The 22770-nt window shown below is 35.0% G+C and overlaps 1 protein-coding gene across 2 annotated transcripts in view; it reads right to left on the bottom strand.

Moving 5' to 3' along the window:
- Positions 1–14584, bottom strand: part of LOC113236721 (facilitated trehalose transporter Tret1-like) — a 51519-nt gene extending 36935 nt beyond the window's left edge. For both annotated transcript variants that reach the window (XM_026472881.1, XM_026472882.1), the window contains exon 1: positions 14370–14584. In XM_026472881.1, coding sequence (XP_026328666.1) covers positions 14370–14386 — 17 coding nt within the window. In that variant the 5' untranslated portion in view covers positions 14387–14584. The remainder of the gene's footprint in view (positions 1–14369) is intronic.
- Positions 14585–22770: the final 8186 nt, after the last annotated feature.

The raw sequence follows: 22770 nt of genomic DNA, 5'->3' as shown, positions 1-22770 counted from the left end.
TTCCGGAAACTTATAGTGCGCCCCACGTATGAGCCTTACTGCATTTTGAAGGGTAAGGTAACGTGCTGATGAAATTACAGGCACATGGGATTTGTCAACTTGTGTCTCAGGTGACGGACGCATTAGAAGTGCCCCTTAGATTTAATACTCGGAGTGACACTGCAACTATCATGGACAATCGTGTCGCTTACCACCAGACACACAACTTGTTCGTCCCATCACTTAATTTCATAAAAAACAATTGCGCACGATCTTAAGAGGATTGAAACTTCAGGGTTCTATGAAAGGAACTCTGAAGTATAATAAAAATTTTATTAAGTTCCAGACAACTCACCAATTACCTAGTCTCAAGGGTCCTTGAACAATGAATACTAGAGCAACGGAATTCCCTCTGGTAACACCAATAACACTAAAAGCATTACCAATTTCAAAAAATCGCCCACAGTGAAACACGGAGGCCCACAGAGGTCATCAGACAACATTGAAATAAATGGTTCCTTACACGTAGCCCCTGACCTTGTCCCCTAGTACCTAACATTTAAAAATAATCAAATGAGTCTTGACAATACCCACGTTTAAGCAAAATGCGTTTTCCAGCAGAGCAACACAACTTTTTATCTTGCCACGCAATCACACCAGATACCTTGCTCCCAAACTAGGTAACTGCATGTACTATGTACCTCTCACGAAGACCAAATTTGAATAATCTCGAAGCGCAAAAAACTCAGTTTTTTAAACAAATTCACCCTGAAACCAAAGTCAGGGCGTACCCGAGTAATAAAAAAAGGGCGCTATAATACGCTGAGCCATGAAGACTGGATTATGGACAAACAATATCAATAAATCAGACCTTAAAATGATCTAAGTATAATTGAAACTAAATGGTTACCAATACAATGCTATCACGAGGCGGTAAGCATGTATGAATTATTCATACTTCGTCATATCGTTGTCAAATTACTGTTAACTATATTGTTTAATTAAAACTGAGAAGCGTAGGAACGTATCGCATTTTGCATCGTAATTGCATGGTAATGTATTGTTTTTGTACATATCTTTAACATAATCAATCGAACCGTTCGCTTGATTCGCTTCGAAAATCTGCCAGAAATACGTGATCCAAACATGAACCTATAAATCAACTACAATTTTACGATCAGAACGGATACCGATCAATCCTTCTAATTTAATAATAGTTTAAAATATATACAATAATAATAATAATCCAAGTTGCTCGTTGACACTCATGTTGATACCATAAATATAACTGCCTCTGTGGTCGAACGGTTACCATGCTGTACTGCCACGCAGAAGTCCCAGGTTGGATTCCCGGGCCTGGAAAAATATTTGTGTGGCCTACATTTATTTGTCTCGTGAGTTGGGTGTAATTTGTGGTTGTGTGTCCGTGGCACCCGCGACACAGGATTTCCCTAGTACTATAGGCTATGATGAGTGTGTGCGTTATAATTACTAGAGCCAATAAGGCACTGGGATTCGTGATGCGTAGTTCGGTTGACTTTCAAGATGCCAAAACACTAAAAATCTTATACTGTTCCCTTGCTCGTAGCAACTTGAAGTATGCCTCTCAGGTCTGGAACCCAATGTATGTATAACATTTATATTTCGCGTATTGAAAGAATTCAGCAAAAATATGTTCGTTACGTAAAAATATGTACGTTATGTTTTAAAATTAAACAGACTTACCGCTCTTCAAACTATTTAGATATCTGCAAAAGGCACCCATATACTTCCCCTTGAATTGCGGCGTAAAATAGCAGACATAAACTATCTCATTAAAATTACCACCAATATCGTTCATTGCCCCGAGCTTCACTATCTGAGATTCACTTAAGGGTTCCAGCTAAGCGTTTACGTAACGAGTCACTAATTCATTTACCTGTCGCTTTACAAAATTACAAACGGAATTCGTTTATATGGCATGCGATCAATAATTTTAACAAAGTTTCTGCTCTTTACGATTTTGATTTGTTTAATACAAACTGTGCTTGTGTTAAGAATGTATTATCTCATTTCTTTTTTTATTACTAAAGTAATCTAATTTGCATAATATTACATTGCTTCTATAATGTGTCATGTATGAGTGTACAATGTCGTTTAGTTATTTAGTGTAGTCAATGTATTTTGCTATTGTATTTTTATCAGTAGGGAATTGTTTTCGCTTATAATTATTTAATATAGTTTCTATTACATTGTGATACAAGCTGTTTGTACGCTCAAAAAATAAAATTAAAAAGTAAATAAATTTCGAGTTCTTAGGTTTTTGCGATTGTTACACATAGGAAATGAAACTATTTTTCCGGATTTAAATCGCGTATATTTGTTTTTTCAAAACCTATATTTGTTTTTTTTTCGGGCCCTTTAGAGGTCCCATGGTCACGGTTAACATCCATAAGTCAATCGTGACCATAAAAACGTGACGTATAAATAGTTTCATTTTCCTATAAATTAATTAATTTTTCACATCAAACACCGATACATCCAAATAATCTGATAAAAAATCCGGCAACTTCATTTTGTTTTTTGGATTTGGATAATTAAACGGTAACCTGTAAACGGTCCTAAATGTGGATTTGAAAAAAAATGTAAATTATTAGTTCCGAAAAAAAATACGAGTAGTTCCATTTCCAATAATATAAAAATACAAAATGAAAAAAGATTTAAAAAATACCTCAAACCTTTATCTAAATATTAACAAAAAAAATAGTTTAAAAACGTAGATACTAAAAATCTCCTGCCAAAATGCGCACGGTCAATCGGACAATAAATTTGTCCTTGATTTGTTATATCGTTAGTGAATAATTTAGATTTTTAATTGCGTTTTAATTATCAATTGGCTCCATTTTTCTTGTGTGTTAATTCTAAATGTGGTCTTAGTGTGGTCTTAACCATTAAGGGTTACTTCGACGGCGCAGTCCTCGTAACTAAGTCACAAATCGATTTGATGTGTTGATTGTATTATTAATCTGAATTTTCTTTTTTATTTATTTTTACATTTTAAGAAAATTCACGGACTAGTTACAATTAATAGTTATACTTAAAGATGAATAATCGAAGTCCTTTAATGAATTTCCACACCAAACAACATACTCTGCTCAACAAAGACTAAGAGTGATTTACGAAAAAACGCGACTACGCAAAAACGACTGAGAAATTAAAAGAACAATTAAAACAAAATTCAAGAATAATAAATAATATACTCATAAAGATTTGGCACGTTTAATTTCGATATGACGGGACGACATAAACACAGTCACCGGAGAGTTCTTTGCCCAGCATTGGGACACTTTTGCAGGCTAACAAAGAAAAATTTAGCACTGAAATGATATATTCGCTTTTAGTATCAAGAAATGTTTACAATTCCGTAACGTGACTAACAACACAACCTTTACTCGTATACCGTTGGGAAAGATCCACTCTAGCTTTTTGTTAAGAATGCACGTTGCGTGATTGAAATATAACTCTTATATTCTAATTACAATAAACGTCATTGTCACGAACAAAAGGACCAACAGGAGTTTTCAAGTTGGATAACCAAACATAAAAACCTTCATGACAAATGAAAAGAAGGTTAAGTTTTCGACCGTGAATACGAACCTGTGTAAAAAATATTTTATTGTTCTGTAAAAAAAACCTACAGACACATCAATGTTGGTGATCGATAAACTACGTTAGAAATTTTATTTCATGTTTTCTATTTAATAGATTTCTTCAATAAAGATGTTTAGCACCAAGTAGAGGTCCTTGTAAGAGTTCGTCCAGGGAAGAATGCCACCTTGCCTGCAAGCAGTAATGTGAGCATTACTGTGTTTCGATTTTCAAGGGTAAGTGAAATTACAAGCACATGGGACTTGTCAACTTATGTCACGGAGTTATGGGCGCAGTGGCAGTGCCACTCAGATCTTTGCGATTTAAAGCTCTGAGTGTCACGGCAACTATTATGGATAAGCGTATCGTTTATCACCATGCGCGCACGACTTGTTCAGCCCATTACTTGATATTATAAAAAAAAATTGTGAAACTGTCTCCACTGTGTTCGAGTGCAAAATGCATGGAATTACAACATAGTTAAGTCATAGATTTTTCATTAACCTGCGAAGAAATAATGATCCCTTACTATTTCCAGTTTTCTTTTTAAATTGTCTTATTTATTTATTTAAACACTTACTTATTTACCTTTATTTGTTACTTATTACTGTATTTATTACTTATTGTACCATAAAGTAAAATACAAATTTCAAGGAACAATTTAAAATATTTGTGTACAAAGGCGAGCTTATGCCATAAAGGGATTGTATACATAAATACACTCCCGGGCACAACTTTCGAGGCACCTTGAATTTTTATTTTGAAAGACCTAGAATATAAAAATATTGTTTTATTAAAGGAAAAGTTTTTATGCAGTTTTAATGCTGACAGGTTCCCCGTTATTATTGTGTTTTGTTGTTCCAAATTTGAATTCACGAATTTGAAAAACGGAGAAAAGTTGTTATTCGTCATTGTTTTTAAAGAAATAAGGCAGCGTAAGGTGCAAGTCAAAACGAAATACATTCAATATTTTTTATTTAATTGTATTATTTAACAATAAAGGAGCATTACATTGTTTTTTCTCAAATTTAACTAAATTTCTCGAAGGAATTATGAACACTGCGCCTGAAGTAGCCGCACAAGCTATGGCACTTTTGCAGTCTGGACTTAGTCGGCGCCATGTACGTGCACAACTGCATTTAAGTCGTTCTACTGTGCAAAGATTAAACCATCGGTACTTAAAGACTGGCAGCTTGTTTGTTTGTTTCATGTTCGCCGTCAAGGAAGACCACGATTTCGTGCGACAACGGAAGGGCAAGATCGATTTATCTTCACGACGAGCTTACGAAATCGTCAATTGCTTCAGTACAGACCCAAGAACAGCTTCGAGACTTTCATGGAGTAGCTGTTAGCACTAGAACTGTGAGAAGGAGACTTAAGGAACGTGGTCTCACTCCACATAAGCCAGGGAAAGGGCCCAAACTGACACGAGCTCATCGAATGGCGCGATTCCAATTTGCACGAGAACATTTGCATTGGACTCCACGTCAGTGGATGAGGACTTCACTGATGAAACTAAAATTATGGTCTATGGTAATGATGCAAGGAACAAGGTCTACCGAAGACAAGGAGAGCGTTTTGTGCAGTGTTGCATTGAAGAGAAAGTGAGCTGTGGCGGGGGTTCATCGACAATCTGGGGAAGAATGTTCACCGAAGGCAAAACTGCGCTTGAGGTTGCAACGGGTCCGCGGCTGCCACCATTAAATGCAGACAGATACATTCGCCAGTGCCTCCAAATTCATGTAATTAGGTATGTATATAGTGTACATTAACATACATATATTTATATAATATGTATTATCATTAATATTATATGATCTAATTGATATAACGGTAACATTGTTTTGAAATTCTGTAAGCTGTGCACAAACTAGTACACTAGATAATAAATCTGGTACAGTTTGTACACACACAGCTCACTAGTATTTATGAGTACATCTCGCTCTCGCATGTAATTTGAGAATAATTTAACTTGCTTTGTTCTGTTTTATATCATTTAAATGTATTATAGTAATGATAAGCCGTTGTTGTATAATAAATAAATAAACTGAAAAAATCGGAAAATTAATGTTTTTACAAAAAACAACACATTACATAGAACCAATGGAACCAATACATCGTTTACCATATCAAAAAGATTTTTGTCAAATGGCATAATTTATTTTACTGAAGTTGTCACTTTATACATAATTTTGGACCTATTTATTTTGACTTTTTTAGAATAAAACCATAGCATAAATTGCAGAGTAACTTTTTGTCATCATATTAAGACGGCGTGTCTCTTGAATGTTAGACTCCTGATCATGATAAAATTGTCATTATCACATCACGTTGTGATACGAGTGTTTTGTTTATAAATTTCGTTTCACCCTGTTGATAAGATTTATATTCAGAATCACATATAAGTGCCGGCTGTATGTGTAACTTAGCAACAGAGTTGTGATGATGTACATTTGAAATGTGGATTTTTTTGTTAAGTTATATGTAAGCATGTTTATGATTATAAATTTAAATTCATATAACCTATAAATATATAAATAAATAATACGCAAAATAGGCGTCTATGTAGTTGTCGAGTTGCGGACACCAACCCGTCACACCACCTACCATAAATAAATAAATGCAGTTTCTATAAACTGTCTGTGGTTTCAACATAAAATAAAATAAAAATGCGAAGAAACCAGGGTTATAGATTGCTTGCAGTCAATATTTCAATACTACCGGTGTATAAAAATGATGATTTACAAGATTATGATGGAACATTTAGAAAACTGTAAATTTCTACGTAGGTACGATTTATTTACGTATGTATTTCTGTTCAAAAAATATTTTGTATTGAAATGTGACATCAGAAACTTGTCAGAAAAACTGATTCATTCAATGGAAAACACAAGAATCCAAAACTATAATATTACAATTCTAATTACGTTTATTGAATGTCAGAATGTTTCACCACCATAAATTCAATTATTTTTTGTGAAATTACACCACTTATAATTGTTATATACAAAGATCGAACACTTAGAAAAAATCTTTCGATCAGGCTGGAATCGAGCCAACGTCTTCTAGCAAACCGTGTCAGCTATGCTGTGCCAACTAAGCCACTGAACGAACCACGGACCTTAGAATGTTTTCTATGTCCTTGTTGCAGATCTTTGTTTTTGGTTTTTTAACGACTATTACAATCCTGGCAAGTGACTTAGCTTGTCGAAATCGTCGTCAAGAACTTCTTTTGAAAAATTTTATTTATACCGCGTAATAATAACAAAACAATTTATTTCAGATATACATTCATCCATAATATTTGTTACAAAATAAAAGTACTTAAGCTAATGTTAGGTGTAAAATAACTATAAAATACAATTATTCATTATGACGGGAGCACAACGTACCCAGCCAATGGCAGAGCAATAGGCTACGCATTGGCAGCAGTGTACAAGCGCATCCACCGACCCAGCATTGGGGACTCCCATCTTTCCGCCAAAGTGTTCATGATGCCGTTCATACTGAGACGCATGAGACGGAGTAGAGATGCGCTACTTTCGCAAGGTAGCGTAGAAATCGATTAGGTTGATGGCACCATTGATCGACATTTTAAGTGAGGAAGTGGCGTTTTAAATTTTAAATATTTTTTTTGTTTTTAAACATAGTAACATCAATAGTAATTAGTTTACTTAACATATATAATCCTCAAAAAAGCTTATAAATTAAATTATATTTCGAGTTCTTAGATTTTCGCGATTGTTACGCATAGGAAATGAAACTATTTTTCCGGATTTAAATCGCGTATGTTCCGGAATCCGGAATCCAGAAAAATAGTTTCATTTCCTAACTTACGTTTTATGAAAAAAGCTATTTATAATTATTACTGAAAAAACCTATACTAAATTCACTTTTAACCAACCTGCAATCGACACTCACATATTATAAACATCCAGTAATTGGCCTTACCAATAAAAAAACGTGTTACTATCATAGAACATTTTGTCCTAATTCTTATTAGAAATTAAATTGAAAAAAGATATCGGTGTATTTTCAGAAAATTGGGAATATATTTTAGGGTTGTTCTCAATTGTATCTCAATATTAAATAAGAAGTAGAAATTAGTAAAACAAATATGAATTGAAAACTGACTGCCTTTTTATCCTTAACCAAATTTTTTTTTATAATATCCAGTGACGGGACGCACAAGCCGTGCACCACAGATCCACAGATAGTAAGCTACACGCCTACAGTTGCAGTGCCACTCAGAGCTTTAAGTCGTAAAGATCTGAAGGTCACTGCCACTGCACCCGTCACCCAGAGGCATAAGTTGACAAGTCTCATGTGCCTGTAATTTCACCAGCACTGTAATTTGCCACGAATTATGTATCAACCATAACAAATTTGTACAATATTATCATTGTCATCGAAAATGACAAGTATATTTTAGAAATTGTTCAGTTTTAATGAACGGATCTTACTTTATAAGCTTCATATGCTAGCTGGCGCCCGCCACTTCGTCTGTGATCAGATTGACTGGAAATCTAGTAGGTTAATGAAAGTACGATGACAGTATAATAAATCATTAATACTGTGATTGTAGCATGTAGCTACGTATACGCACACGCCTGCGTAGCTAAAATCAATTAATATTTGCGTGTAACGTACGCACGTACGTACGTACGTACCTTACGCGTATTTGGTAACAAATGTGTGCGTGTAAAAGTCAGCTACGCTAGTCTCGAAGAAATTGCTTTAAATGCCGTTTCCATATACTCCGTGATTAACCCTAATTATAGCAAGTATAAAGCAATGCCTAGTTCAATATTCCGCTAGTTATGAAACATAATGTCGATATCAATTAAATATCACATCCCTATCTGTAGATTGTCAACTTTTTGCTTTTGTTCCAAGAAGTTTATGTTCATAGGATTCTTGGCTTTTATGTGACTAGTAATAATAAAACCTTATTAGATCCAAATAAGTTTCAATTTCTTTTACCAAAAATTTTTTATTTTTGTCTATTTTCGTTTGATAATTTATAACCAATCAAAATTATGTTATCTAGTACTAATGTAAGATTACGTTTTCAAATGTGTGCGTGTGGCGACACCGGTTTTGATACAAATGCTGCTTGATGCCATTTCCATTCTTTTCTTTCTTCCGTGATTCATTCACTCAGTTCGTACAGGGTCAAGAGCACGTCATGCTTGACACTTAAGATTTCAATCCAACTCTATGCCGCTTACGAGAAGAACGGTCCAAAGTACAAAGTGTCAAGCTTGACGTGCTCTTGACTGTACCATGACGCGACTTTGACGTTAGTTATAGTAATATTGCTCTTATGTCAAATTTAGCAATCCTAAAATAGTTACACGGATGCAATGGAAACAATATTATTTTCAGTTTTATTGTCTTAAAATATTAATTTGTAATGATTAATAGTTAAGTTGAACTTATTTATCGAGTTAATTATTTACCGGATTTAAATCGCGTATATTTGTTTTTTCAAACAAACTTATTCATTTACATATATCTCTTCAATATTTTGTTTATTTTTTATTAAATGCGATGCGATGTTTATTTCGTAAAATTATGACAGCGCCATCTATATGCTCCTTGGCGAAACTAACAGTTGACGCTAGAGTATAGTTCCGAATTCACAGCGTGACTATCAAGAAAATGCGGAATAATAATTTAAAACAACGTAATTTTAATAGATTTCATTATTACATACTTTTCTTTTTTTGGCAGTTAAAATTCTCTGAATGTAAAGTAACATTAAGTACTTTAGCATTATACTACGATAACACGATTCGGAACATCAAAAAAGAAAGAGATGGCATTATACATTTCATATAGCGTTATTTCTTTCCTATTTTTAGTAAGGAATAGACAATATTGGGAGATCATTCTTTCAGTCATTTTAGCAATAATACGTTTCTTGGTAGACAAGTTTGTCATGGTACGAATATGAGTAATATTATAACAAGCTTACTTTAAGCTTACATTGAAATAAGATTGTTTTTGAAAAGGTTATCGTAGGCCCATTGGCCTTAGAGAATGGAATGGCTGTATGACGTAAAATATTACTACTAATACTTGTCAAATACAGAGCCATGAATGTCAGAGAAAATTCATAAAACTCTTCGCTTTTCAATTCACTTGAATGCATTAATAATGTTTGGTGTTTGTTTACACAAGGCAATACTACATTGTAAGACAATTCACGTTTTTTAAAAAAAATTTGCGAGCATTATATAAAATTTACGCAGTTGCTGGTTCTCTCGATCTATGATATTTCAAATAAATGTTGTAAATAATAAATGTGTATAAATAGTTATTATTCTAAGTATAAATCTCACAAAGTTAAAAATTGCGAAGAACAATCCCTAGAGTTTCTTACTCCGTCTTCCGAAAAGAATCGGCATTACAAACGAATAGTTTAATCATTGTGACGTTTTCAAATGTAATTTGTTTACATAGGAAATACAGATTATTTTAATATTACGCACCTCCTGTATTCATCTTTCAATAATTTGTTGATAACTTGTAAATTAAAATAGCAGGTCTTTTAGTTTTTTTTTTATGTCGTAACGAAACAGAAAATTGAGGCAAACAGAATTCCCTGTGCGGACATAAAATAAAATCGTCACTGGTTACGGACCGTTCTACTGACACCGCCGCCGTTCTGATAATTATGTTTTGTTTGCGCTCACTTATCAAATTTAAAAATAGTACATTTGTTGTTGTATCATGCAACAATGCTCATGCCATTTTATGTCATTTCAATGCAAGATCCTTTCCGTATACTGACTGACAATATTCATTAATAAATTATAATAGGTAAGCAAAGAAAATGAAAGCGAGACTTCGCCCAAATTTTCTACGCCAAATTAAAGATTTCTCTTCGATTCTTAGAAGTAAAAAGATATAAAAATCAATGTTTTGCTAAAGCAGAACGTACGAGTTTAAATCAACAGTAAAATATGCTTGTTTATAACGGGAAGTGTAAAGTGTAAAGCTAAAAGTAGTACCGATTGTAGCTTCTATCTGTAGATAAGGAATTCGGGCAAAAAAATATCAGCAGTGTCTTCAGGTGTCTGAACACGGGAACAGGGGACGAGACGAACAAGTCGTGCGCCTGATGGTGACCTACACGCCTGCCTATAACAGTTGCAGTGCCACTTAGAGCATTAAATCGCAAAGATCTGAGGTGCACTGCCACAGCGCCTGTCGCCTTGAAACATAAGTTGACAAGTCCTATGTGACCAGTACCCTTATCCTTCAAAACCCGAACGCAGTAATAGTCACATTACTGCTTGGCGGTAGAAATAGGTAAGGTGGCAGTACTTCCCTGGACGAACTCCAAATCTACATACTGGGAAAAAATCGAAGTATTCGTGAACTTGTATCCATTTGATCTCTATTGTGTTCCTCGGTATAAATAGATATTACCAGAAGCTTTGTTTATAATTTAGAACTGTCACGATAACTAAAGTTATACGCGGTGCCATTGCTGCCAAACCATTATATTTTGAAAGGTACTTATGTTACAAATACAATCAGGTACGCACGCCGTGATCGCGTGATTACGAAAATCAAAGGAATTTGGGCTCGTACTTTAGAAATATCTTATTTTCTTGTTATATCTAGTTTATACGTCTAAATCAATTTAGTTTTATTAACATAGCTGTGAAACAAAAGATACATCTAATGCTAAATATTGATGCTATAGTCAGGAATCGATCAATAGTCTGAATTTAATACAAGGCATATAAGTCAAAACTCAACAATCTTATGATACTTTTGGACAAGACGTTTTAGAAAGGTCGTCGACCGTTCACCAGCTGAATTCAGATGCAATGTATCCTTGGAAGTCTGCCAATTTACCTTCACCTTGGGACTTCGTTTTCACTAAGACAAAGACCAACTTTGGGCATGTTCCAAGACAGATATTATTGTCCTTATTGTTTAAGAGGAAAAAACTTAATTTGAATTGCAGATCTACGTAAGATCTACGAACTGAAATTTATTTGAAATTTTACTTCTTTACGTCACGAAACAAAGAGCATATTATGTGGCCAGCTTCATCAGTGACAAGATCCCCCGGTATGGCAACGCGAGTAATTAGAGGAGATGATCCTGGTTACAATACATGTGATGAGAGAATAAAAAATAGTAAAATATTAAAGTGAAACGCAGAAAGTACGGTTTCAGAAATGATGCATTGTAGTACATGTGAAATATTATTATTTAGACCATTCCCTAAAACTCTAAGGTCGTTGAGGTTAATTTTCAGATTAGTTTTCTCTTCCTTTAATAATTTCGGTGGCAATTTTTATTACTTAAGTATTCAAGTTATCGACTCGATATTATCGTGAAATATTAAATAATATTACGATACTTCACTCGAATATTAAATAATACTTCATAATAATACTCTAGAATTTAAATAACAAAAAATACCACCGAAATTAGATGGAGAAAATTAGCCTTAAACGAGTGATAAAAGTCATCTTCATACATTGCTACTTTTCCCACGATGACCTTAGCAAATTCTTTAATATTAATAATAAAATATTATTATATTTCTGGTATTTGAAGACGGAAAATCATCATTATCACTTTATTATGCGCCTTGAATGAAAATGTTTGAATAAAAAAAAATGCTATGGTTTAGAGGGTGTATTTTATCTATTCAGTATAACTCATAGTTCGTCACGGAATGTTTGGCAGAGCAGCAAAGTAATTCGGTAGTGACTGCTGCACTTGGACGTCGATGTCACAAGACCTTCGGATCTTGGAAAATCGCATGATGTATGTGTATATTAATAAAAGAATTTGGCGTCATTTTAGAGACATAAGAATATTTAGCACATTCTTCTCTCGGAAGTATTGAGTAACAAGTAGACTTATTAAATCACCTAGGGTGACTTGCTCAATTATTCATCGTAATAAATTTTAGTTAAATTTTGGATTTATGTTAGTATATCTAAGGCCACGTAAGTAAGTAAAGAATGTAAACAATAAAGATGTTCAGTGTAAATTTCGTGTTTAACATGGAATTACAAGCCATCAAAACAGAAACGTGAATAGGGCTACTTATATTTCAATGTGCGGAATTCTTTTCGAACTACGAACATGAATTAAATTAAATCACTCTCATTGCAATACAAAGAGTATATTGTTTTGCTGTGAAAATGCTAATTGGTGCTCTAAGTATAATTGGAAATAATTTAAATTGTTACCCGCTTGTTTAAGTATTTGCGATGAAAAAAGTTTCGCTCCGGGGAGAGTACCAAGACCACTGCCACGGTATACAATAAAATTTTAAACATTACAAAGTAAATAATAAGAAATGTTTCTGAACATTTACAAATACGCAAACGTAAGCTTTATCAAGACGTATTTCTTTAACATACATATGAATTGGATGCATAAATGTATAGTATTTTTTCTAAGTTTACGTACGTCGTGTCACAATTTAAATGGAAAAATGTGTTACATTAAAGTTGACTTTAATCTCATACACATATACATATCCATATCCTATGTCATATACATACCCTAGCCGTTGTTGCCAACAGGATGGACAACTACACTTGCGCAGGGTAGTGGTTAGCCGTGGCATTTCTCTAGCATTAAGTTAAGTTAATTTTATATTGTACTAACCATAGCACGTAAGAAAAATTTACTGTATTACTAACATTACTATGAATCATGAAATCTTATATAAATCTATATAAAAGTCTGAAATACATAATTCTATTCTATTCTAATGTAGTTGTGTTTAGGTTAGTTTAACTAAGACTTGGTAATATTCACGCGTTATTTAGATTCTCTGGATAACATAAAGCGAGCTCAGGCGCTAAATAATTTATTTTCTTTGTTTCTACCATCACCATCAACCCAGTACGTCTCATTACTGGGCACGAGGCTCTTCTCAGACGAGTGTTTTGGCCATAGACCTCCACTCTGTCCCAATGCGTGTTGGGGACTTTACACGTTTTCCATGCGTTGTTAACCTTCTTCGACGTGCACGTTTCATCACGATCTCTTCCTTCACCAAAAAGCTCATGGTAAAATTAAAATTAAATTTTGCACATAAATTCTGAGAAACTCAGAGGTGCGAGCCAGTACCCACGGCCTCTGCTTGAGAGGCGGTAGGTCAAACCATTATACTACGACGAATTTCTATAACAGCACAATTATATTATAATTTTACACCAATTTGATATTGTTTTTCAGTCATTATTTTATTTTTATGCTATCTTATAATACTCAATAATGCAACTTATACTCCCGTAATTATGATTGGCCTTATTTAGCTTAAGTGTAAACAATGAGTTCATATAATTAACAACATATAACAATGTATTTAATGTTTTGGTTTAATATGAACTTTAAATTGGTAACTACGTTGATTAATTAACAAATGCTAATCGTTGTTCATAAATCAATCAGTTAATGGTTTCCATTTCTCGGTCAATTCTTGTTTAGCTTTTCTTTGTGCAACCAAAGGGCAATGACATATTTACAATATTTAAACTTTGATCATGACTGTATTTCTGGATGTATACTAAATTGTAATACTTCGAGTCATATTTATTTAGTTGGCATGTTCTTGACCAAAAATAATTTATTTTATTCTAATAAATTGATAAATAAATAATAAAGTACCTAAGTTTTAAGATAATACCAGCTTCATATCTAATGAACATTTGTAAAGTAACGCCATTTCAAGTATGAAAATTTAAATATTAAATTTCAATACTCACTCTGTTGGAACACCCATTTTTATCACTAATTAATTTGATAAACTAAAATGTAAAAAAGTACAATATCACAGCTCTATCTATATTATTCCTAAAATTACTATCACATATTTTTTTAACAGTATTAAGGCACTTATGTTTTTTTAGCGCGAATATTTCGCGTATTTGATTAATTCATAGTTTTCGCGAGCGCGTCTGTACTCACGGACAGATGCAAGAGGACTAACGAAACATAGTTTTCTTCTCGTATATATGGGTGATTTCCCATGTACACAATATTTACATATATTTAATAGATATGTATCCATACATCTTTGTGTAGATATCTACTTTTGGTATATTAATATACACCGAACTTTACCAGTTTTAGCTCGCATTCATCATAAATAAACATACATACGATATGGTTGTCAGAGTTAGGTGAATATTATTTATATCAGTGGTTTTGCAACGTATGAAGCAGTATTTACTGCAAAGATTAAGAGGTATACATACATATATATCTGACTTAATATTTAGAAGTTTTGCAACCGTTTGCAACCGTGGTACGGTTGCAAACGTTTTTTTTGGTTGCACGGTTAGCGCATCTGCCTTAAAACAACTTTGACAAGTAATACCTCAAGACTTAACGTTTCTGTTAGAGATACTTTAGCATAATTTGAACCGCTTTAACGTTAGGCCCGCTCATTAGTGTTATTTGTTGTGTTCTCTTGTTGGTGTTGTGACGGGACGACAAAGTCGTGCGCCTGGTGATAAGCTTAAGCGTAAGGTTCATGGCAGTTGCAGTGCCCCTCAGATCTTTGCGATTGAAAGATTGAAAGGGGCATTGCCGCTGCGCTCGTCAGTCACCCTGAGGCATAAGTTGACAAATCCCATGTGCAAATTCACCAGCATCCTTACCCTTTAAACTGGAACGCAGTAGTGCTCATTTCTACCACTTGTCGGGAGAAATAGGTAAGGTGACAGTACTTCCCTGTATGAAGTCTTTCACAAGGAGCTCTACTGCTACTTTCCCTTTCATCATATGTGGAAAAAATAGTATTATTTGGGTTTTATTTTTAATTTTTGTTTGGGTCATCAATATTACTACAGATTTCATGATACTGGTTGCATAAACAAGCGAATAAAACAACTGTGAAACAGATAGATGCAGCGAAATTATAAGGGTTTCTAATTTGACTATGGTACCTAAACAACTACCTATTTATAATTTGTATTCTATGTAAGTATTACGTACATCTAAGTTCATAAACCTGTGCCCTCATCATACCACTGTCTTCACAACTGCTATCTACGATATATCGTTCAGTGTGCCCAACTATTCACAAGTACGTTATCCGAACCCGATAAACTAAATTAAGTTTTGCCTATGCTAAAATAGAATAAAACGCATTTATTGCAATGCCACAAAACAAAAATATAGAAACAGAAAACAAATACCAAAGCAAGGTATGAAAAAAACAATAAGATAAATAAACTGTCATAATACAATCTGAAATACTGCCACCGTGGCCGAACGGTTACCATGCTGGACTGCCACGCAGAGGCCCCGTGTTCGATTCCCGGGCCGGAAGAAATATTTGTATGGCTTACGCTTATTTCTATCGTGAGTTTGGGTGTAATTTGTGGTTGTCTACGTGTGTGTGTGTCCATGGCACCCGCGATACAGGGATTCCTTAGTGCGGGGATATGAGTGTGTGAAAGAAAAAAAAATACGCTAGTTTTCAATTTCTTTGAAGTTGAATTATAATAAATTATTGTGTACTAAACTCCATACTGGTAGTGTAGGCCCACCCTTCCCTTCCTAATCCGCATACTTTCCATGAGTTTACAGTGATACTAACGATCGCGTAAAATATTTGTACACAAAATATTACTTCTTCCAGTGAAGTCTATATAATTGCCTATCTTTTTCCTATCGTCTGAATGACATACTATACTATTGTGATTCAGAACTTAGTCTCGCCGACCGCGCTAGTAGCCGCCGTTAAATCCTCAAGCGATCAGGTGTGAAGGCACGCAGGGCACCAGGTGTGATCTGACTCGCAGTTTGACTCGTACCGGTTAAAACATTGAAAAGTAGAACATTCGAAAATCCCCAGATAAACAAATTGTCCTTACTCCGGTCAACCTGAGTTAGAAGCCTACCTATTTAAGCTATTTGCGTCCAGGAGACTCTCAGAAGGCGGAACTCTTTACCTCAGCCGATTCAATGCGCAGAGGATCGACACATTTGTACGAAGCTTTTCCGGCTATTCAGTTTCTTTTGCATTGTGAAATGATCATGCATAGGGTGCCAGGTGTCAATAGATATTTTGGATCTTACGCAAGAGCCTGCTACAGTGCTGAGGATGTCTATAGGAGTTATGCCAGGTAGGGGATACAGCAACCTTACCGGGGTTGACTTACGACAACCAGTAATGATCCGGTAGGTCTCATTTATTGCTGTCTCTAACTTTGCATGGATAGAATGATAAAACAAATTCTTTTTTTTATAATACCAAGTGGCGGAAGGAACAAATCGTACGCCTGGTGGTAAGCGACAGGCCTGTCCATAACAGTTGTACCACTCAGAGCTTTAAATCACAAAGATCTGAGGGGCACTGCCACTGCCACAGCGCCCGACACACTGAGACTTAATAAGACAAGTCCAATGTGCCTTGTAAATATCACGAGCACCCATAGGGCGCGTTTATTCGACACGAATTTCATCGCGCACACGCCGCGCGGCTGCCGCGCTGCTGCCGCGCGGAGATCGTGTGGCCGCCACGCAGCGACCGCGTGCACGTGTTCAGAGATCGAACTGTCATGGCAAAATATGCTCTATTTATTTATTTAGCTTTTAAGTTTTAACTTAATTGACAGGCTAACTACTCTTTGGAAAACGCGCGACGACCGCGCGGTTGTATTATTTCGAGGAATTTAAATGTTGTTGTTTAGTAAATAGAATTCAGATTCTCCATTAATATACGTGAAAGCATGGTAACTGAGAGGTTACCACGCAGCGCCCGCACGAAAACTTTTGCGTCGTGTAACTGGGCGCTTACTCTTCGAAACTGGAACGCAGTGATGCTCACATTACTGCTTGGCGGCCGAAATAGGTAAGGTGGCAGTACTTCACTGGACGAACTCTTTCACAGGGAACTCTACTGCAACTGTTCGTAAGCACACAAGGAAAATGACAACCCAGTAGTTCGTATGACCTGGGAGGAAGCTCTCCACTAGGTGGTGGTGAGACGCTGCAGAAAATTATTGCGTGAGTGCACTTTTGCTTTGACACGTTCACTTTTTTTTCTAAATGTGGGTCTGTCACAACTTACACCCAACACTTATTTTACTTCAATAGGTAGAAAACAATCATTGACGACTACGCTGGGACGTCCCCAGTGGCCAGTCATAAAACTATATATACTACTATACATGTGAACGTATATGTTAAGGTTCAAAGAATGAAAACGCTCCAATACCCGTTGTGGTCTGTTGAAAATATCCATAACGTGTTGTAGTCAACAATACCTATGTGCTAGCGTGATGACTTTCGTTGTGGATATTTTACAGAAATCACAACGCGTTATGATCAGATATCAAGAGAGCTATCATATGAATTTCGTATTGTGGTCTTTTTAAGTTAACGCAAACCACATTTTCATTATTAATATTTTATTATAAGTGCCATGACGTGTTATGGATATTTTAAAGAGACCACAACGTAAAACGTTTTATTAGCTCTATGAGCGTTTTGGTTCTTTGAATCTAACATTATACTATATATACTATTAATTGACCCATTAAATGACCCGTTTTATTAATAGTAAACACGTGTTTTCATTCGTATTCAATAAGGTCACGTGTTGAAAAACAATACAATCTAATATAGCTTCGAGCTATAGAATAGAGCATTTGACAGTACTTAAAATTTATTTATTTATTCTTGTGAACGAGAAACCTTCTTGAAATTTCATTTTCATAATTTGGAAATGGAAAGAGAAATTTTGTCTCACCTATTTTCTATTACATGAAATACAGTTTGAAAAGGCAGCTACTGAAAATATGGAAAGTGCAAGTAAAATTGTTGTTTTTACTTTCGAATACTATTATTACTTTATTAACATAGAGCTTATTTTATACTTCCAAGTGACGAGATAAACAAGTTGTGTTTACATTAATTAATGATATTTATTAGTTAGTTGTAAGCGACACGCCAGTCCATAACAGTTGCTGTGCCACACAGGGCTTTAAAAGACGAAGACCTGAGGGGAACTGCCAATGCGCCCGTCACCCTAATACATAAGTTGACAAGACCCATGTGCCTGTAATTTCACCAGCATCCCTACCCTTCAAAACTTAACATTTAGATGTTTTGCAACAGTGGTACAAAAGTTAGGGTGTAGGTAGATAGACTTAACGTTTCTGTTAGAGATTCTTTAGCATAATTTGAACCGCTTTAACGTTAGGCCCGCTCATTAGTGTTATTTGTTGTTTTCTCTTGTTGTGACGGGACGACAAAGTCGTGCGCCTGGTGGTAAGCGACATACCTGTTCATGGCAGTTGCAGTGCCCCTGATCTTCAATCAGATCAGATCTTTCAATCGCAAAAGATCTGAGGGGCATTGCCGCTGTGCTCGTCAGTCACCCTGAGAAACAAGTTGACAAATCCCATTTGCAAATTCACCAGCACTTACCCTTCAAACTGGAATGCAGTAATGCTCACAATACTGCTTAGCGGCAGAAATTGGTAAGGTGGCAGTACTTCCTGGACGAACTCTTTCACAAAGCGCTCTACTGCTACTAAATTTTCATTAAATACTAAACATTGATAATATCTGTCTTACTGAACTAAAACGCCAGTTCAAAATATCATTTTTTCAAAAATGGACCTTGCGTCGATGGACATATACGAGGTCTACCGCTAATAACTTTTTGTATTTTATGACATTTACATTAATAGATGATATTTCTTTTTACCAATTTAAAATTACATTTTTGCAAAAATGAATCTTAATGATGAATGGCTGTAGGCGTAAGAAGATGCATGTACCGATATGTTATTTCAACATCACGTAGTCGCGTCTCCCGAAGAATTCTCTCGCAGTCTTGTCAATTCTCGCAGCTACCATATCGTACCTAATTTGTACGTTATGAACATTGATCTACCAATTATGAAATTAACATTAAGTTCATTATACTGTGTACAATGCAATGTAAATTATTAATATTCTACATCCACGGTTTAAAAGAAAATGCAAACCATAGATGCAAACTAAATGTTGTTGAAGGAAAAAATATTATAGGCAAAATGACAGATAAATGTGATAAAATAATATGCAATTTTTGGTAGATTTTGCGGTACACCCAAAGAAGTGTGATTCTACCTATTATGACATATTATTTACAACCTCTGTTATCTCCTATGAAATCGTAAATAGAACTGTTCAGTACCTAGGTAGGTACTAAACAGTCGAAATATACGGACCGCTCATAATAAAAGTTGTTTGAATTAATATACGTAGAATCACCCAATTAAGTGTAAAGCTATTAATAACAAATTGTATAAAAATCGTAGTAAAGGCAGTTAACAGGTTTCAAAGACTCGGTGGCCGAACGGTTACCATGCCGGACTGCCACGCAGAGGTCCCAGGTTCGATTCCCTGGCCGGGAGAAATAGTTGTATGGCCTACAATTATTTCTCTCGTGAGTTTGGGTGTAATTTGTGGTTGTCTATGTGTGTGTCCATGGCACCCGCGACACAGGGTTTCCCTAGTGCGGGGCTATGTTGAGTGTGTGCGTTATTTATTTATTATTTATTAAAGAAAATGTTGTCTAATATTCTGATAATTAATACTTTTCTATTCGGTAGTTTTATAATCAATGATTTTTGAAATGTATTTTAGCATATCACTTGCCTATGAATCCATTATCAAACTTTTAAATATTCAAATAAGTTTAGGATGCGCAAACAATGTTTAGATGAACTTGCGTACCGTAATCGCCAAATTTAATTTTGTAATATAACTTATGACTCAAATCGTAAAAAAGTACATCTGCATTACAGTATAGCTTCTGAAAACGGGCCTCTTCAAAACATTTCGCACCCTTAGTAGCACCCGACCACCTCTGTAAAATGACAACTTTTCAAGAAAGAGGTTAAAAGATTGTAGAATGAAACTAGCTAATAAGTTTTTATGCTTAGAAAAACTTATAAAATTTTATACACACATAATTTATTTCATGTAATTTGTATTATTTTTATGTTCTTCGTGTGATGAAAGCACTTTTGATCACATGTGGTTTTTTATACCATATATACAATTTTAGATATAATTTTATTATCGTTCACGCAGTACTGCCTCAAGTTTACATAGCTTGTATATGGAGACGCTGCTGTTTCTCCACCTGTGCTCACCACTTGGCCTATTAAGACCGATCGGTACTTTTCTATTCGTTATTATTTGAAGTTAACAATTCGAGGGTGTGTCAAGACATTGCGTCAGCATACACGAGACGTCACGCGGGATGTTAATAGACTGATCACGAGGATTAAATTATTAGCGTACGTTAGTAGTATCATGCTGCGCTATTTTCATACTTCGTGAGGCTCTTCTTTAACGCCCATTTGAAAACAAATTATGTTAATATTTTCGCGTGATTAACTTCTATTAAAATGGCAAATATAGACACATGCGTCAGAATTTTCCTATTTTAATACGTATTTACGGATAACGGTACAGCAGACTACACATTTTTGTTCGAAAATCGCCTACAGTGCAACGGAACAAGATACGTCATTGTGTAGCTTGATGTGCTGGCGCGTACATTAGGTAGCTACATAACGCTCATCCGATGTAAAAGGCATATTTTTTTATGACACCAAGTGACGGGACGTGACTACAAGTCTGCACTGCCACTGTAGTGCCACTCAGAGCTTTGAATTGCAAAGATCTGAGAGGCACTGCCACTTTGCCCGTCACCCTAAGACATAAGTTGAAAAGTCCGATGTGCCTGTGATTTCACCAACACCCTTCAAAACTGGAACGCAGTAATCTGAGCAATACTGCTTTGGCGGCAGAAACACTCCCTTGGACGAAATCATTCACAAGGAACTCTACTGCTTCTAATTTTCATTTCGATTTTATTCTTGTGCGATGATTCTAAAGTGGTCGGTATCAATTCCCAGGGGTCCATATCCGTGAAAAAAACTGTTTATTACTTTATACCACGACAGTGGGGTAAATAAACAGGATATGACAGGCGTGATGATATGTCTGTATGTAAATATTATAAATAATAATAATATGTGCGAGATAACCACACCAATTTATTATTAATATAATATTATTAATTGCGCGGTCTCAAACTAGGTAATTCCCTGCATTTTGAGTTCCAGAGCCATGAAATTCACTCTGGGGCACTTACCAAAAGACCCATATCAGAACCAAATCAGAAAAGTTCATTTCTCAAATTGGTCCTACAGGGAATCGAACCCGGGGCCTCAGCATCCGGCGCCCACAATGTAAATGGTTAGGCCGCCGAGGTCGTCAAATTTGCTTTGACTTTGACCATAACGTTTGGCTTTGGCTGTCCAGCGGCCCGAACACGCTCCGTAATGGGAATACACCTCCTCCAATAGTTTATAACGATATTAGGGAGATTCACATCTTTCCGAAGGTATTCTATTTATCTGTTAAAAGAAGCAAAATTAGAATTTAAATTAAATTACACAATAAAACTGGAATTGGAATGGAAAAACACAGGCGTAAGGCAACGGGCAAAATAAATATAAAATCAAAATACCAAGGTATGTGTTTATTAGACGTTCTAATTTAGAACTACCAAATTGGCTAAAGCTATTTTTGGACGACTATAAATGCATGTTATGTAATCATTTTACCGATGAATTTTACTTGGGGATTTTACGTGTGAAATTTTTTGAATTTATTTGAGAATATAATTAATTAATGTTTTATCATCCTATTTAAGAGCTACTTACTAAGAATCACTACACCAATAAATACCAACAGTATTTAACCCTGACGTACTGTTAATTGTCTAAATTCCTTGTGCAAAATGCAACAATTTGTCATTTTATCGAGTTTAACGTCTTCTATCATTCTGCATTAACCAATGTACTCATCATTTAAATTATCATGACGTAAACATACATTATTTTTGTTATCTCAATAAATAGTAGTAAAATAATACTGATACCTACCAACAACGTATTACTTTCAATTGTCGATAAAGTAATGTATAGGTAAAGTATGTGATAATTAGAGTAACAAAGTAAAAGTAATGATAAAAATTTACGTCGAATGGTTTTGACTTTTTGTGAAAGTAATAAATCATAATTATTAAAGACGATAATTAAAGGTGATAATTATATATATACACACACACATATATTATAT

Source organism: Hyposmocoma kahamanoa, unplaced genomic scaffold (assembly GCF_003589595.1).
Source record: "Hyposmocoma kahamanoa isolate Upper Pololo Valley unplaced genomic scaffold, ASM358959v1 92, whole genome shotgun sequence".
NCBI lineage: Eukaryota > Metazoa > Arthropoda > Insecta > Lepidoptera > Cosmopterigidae > Hyposmocoma > Hyposmocoma kahamanoa.
Note: the sequence above shows the minus strand (reverse complement) of the source record. Positions and strands in the feature narration are given on the sequence as shown.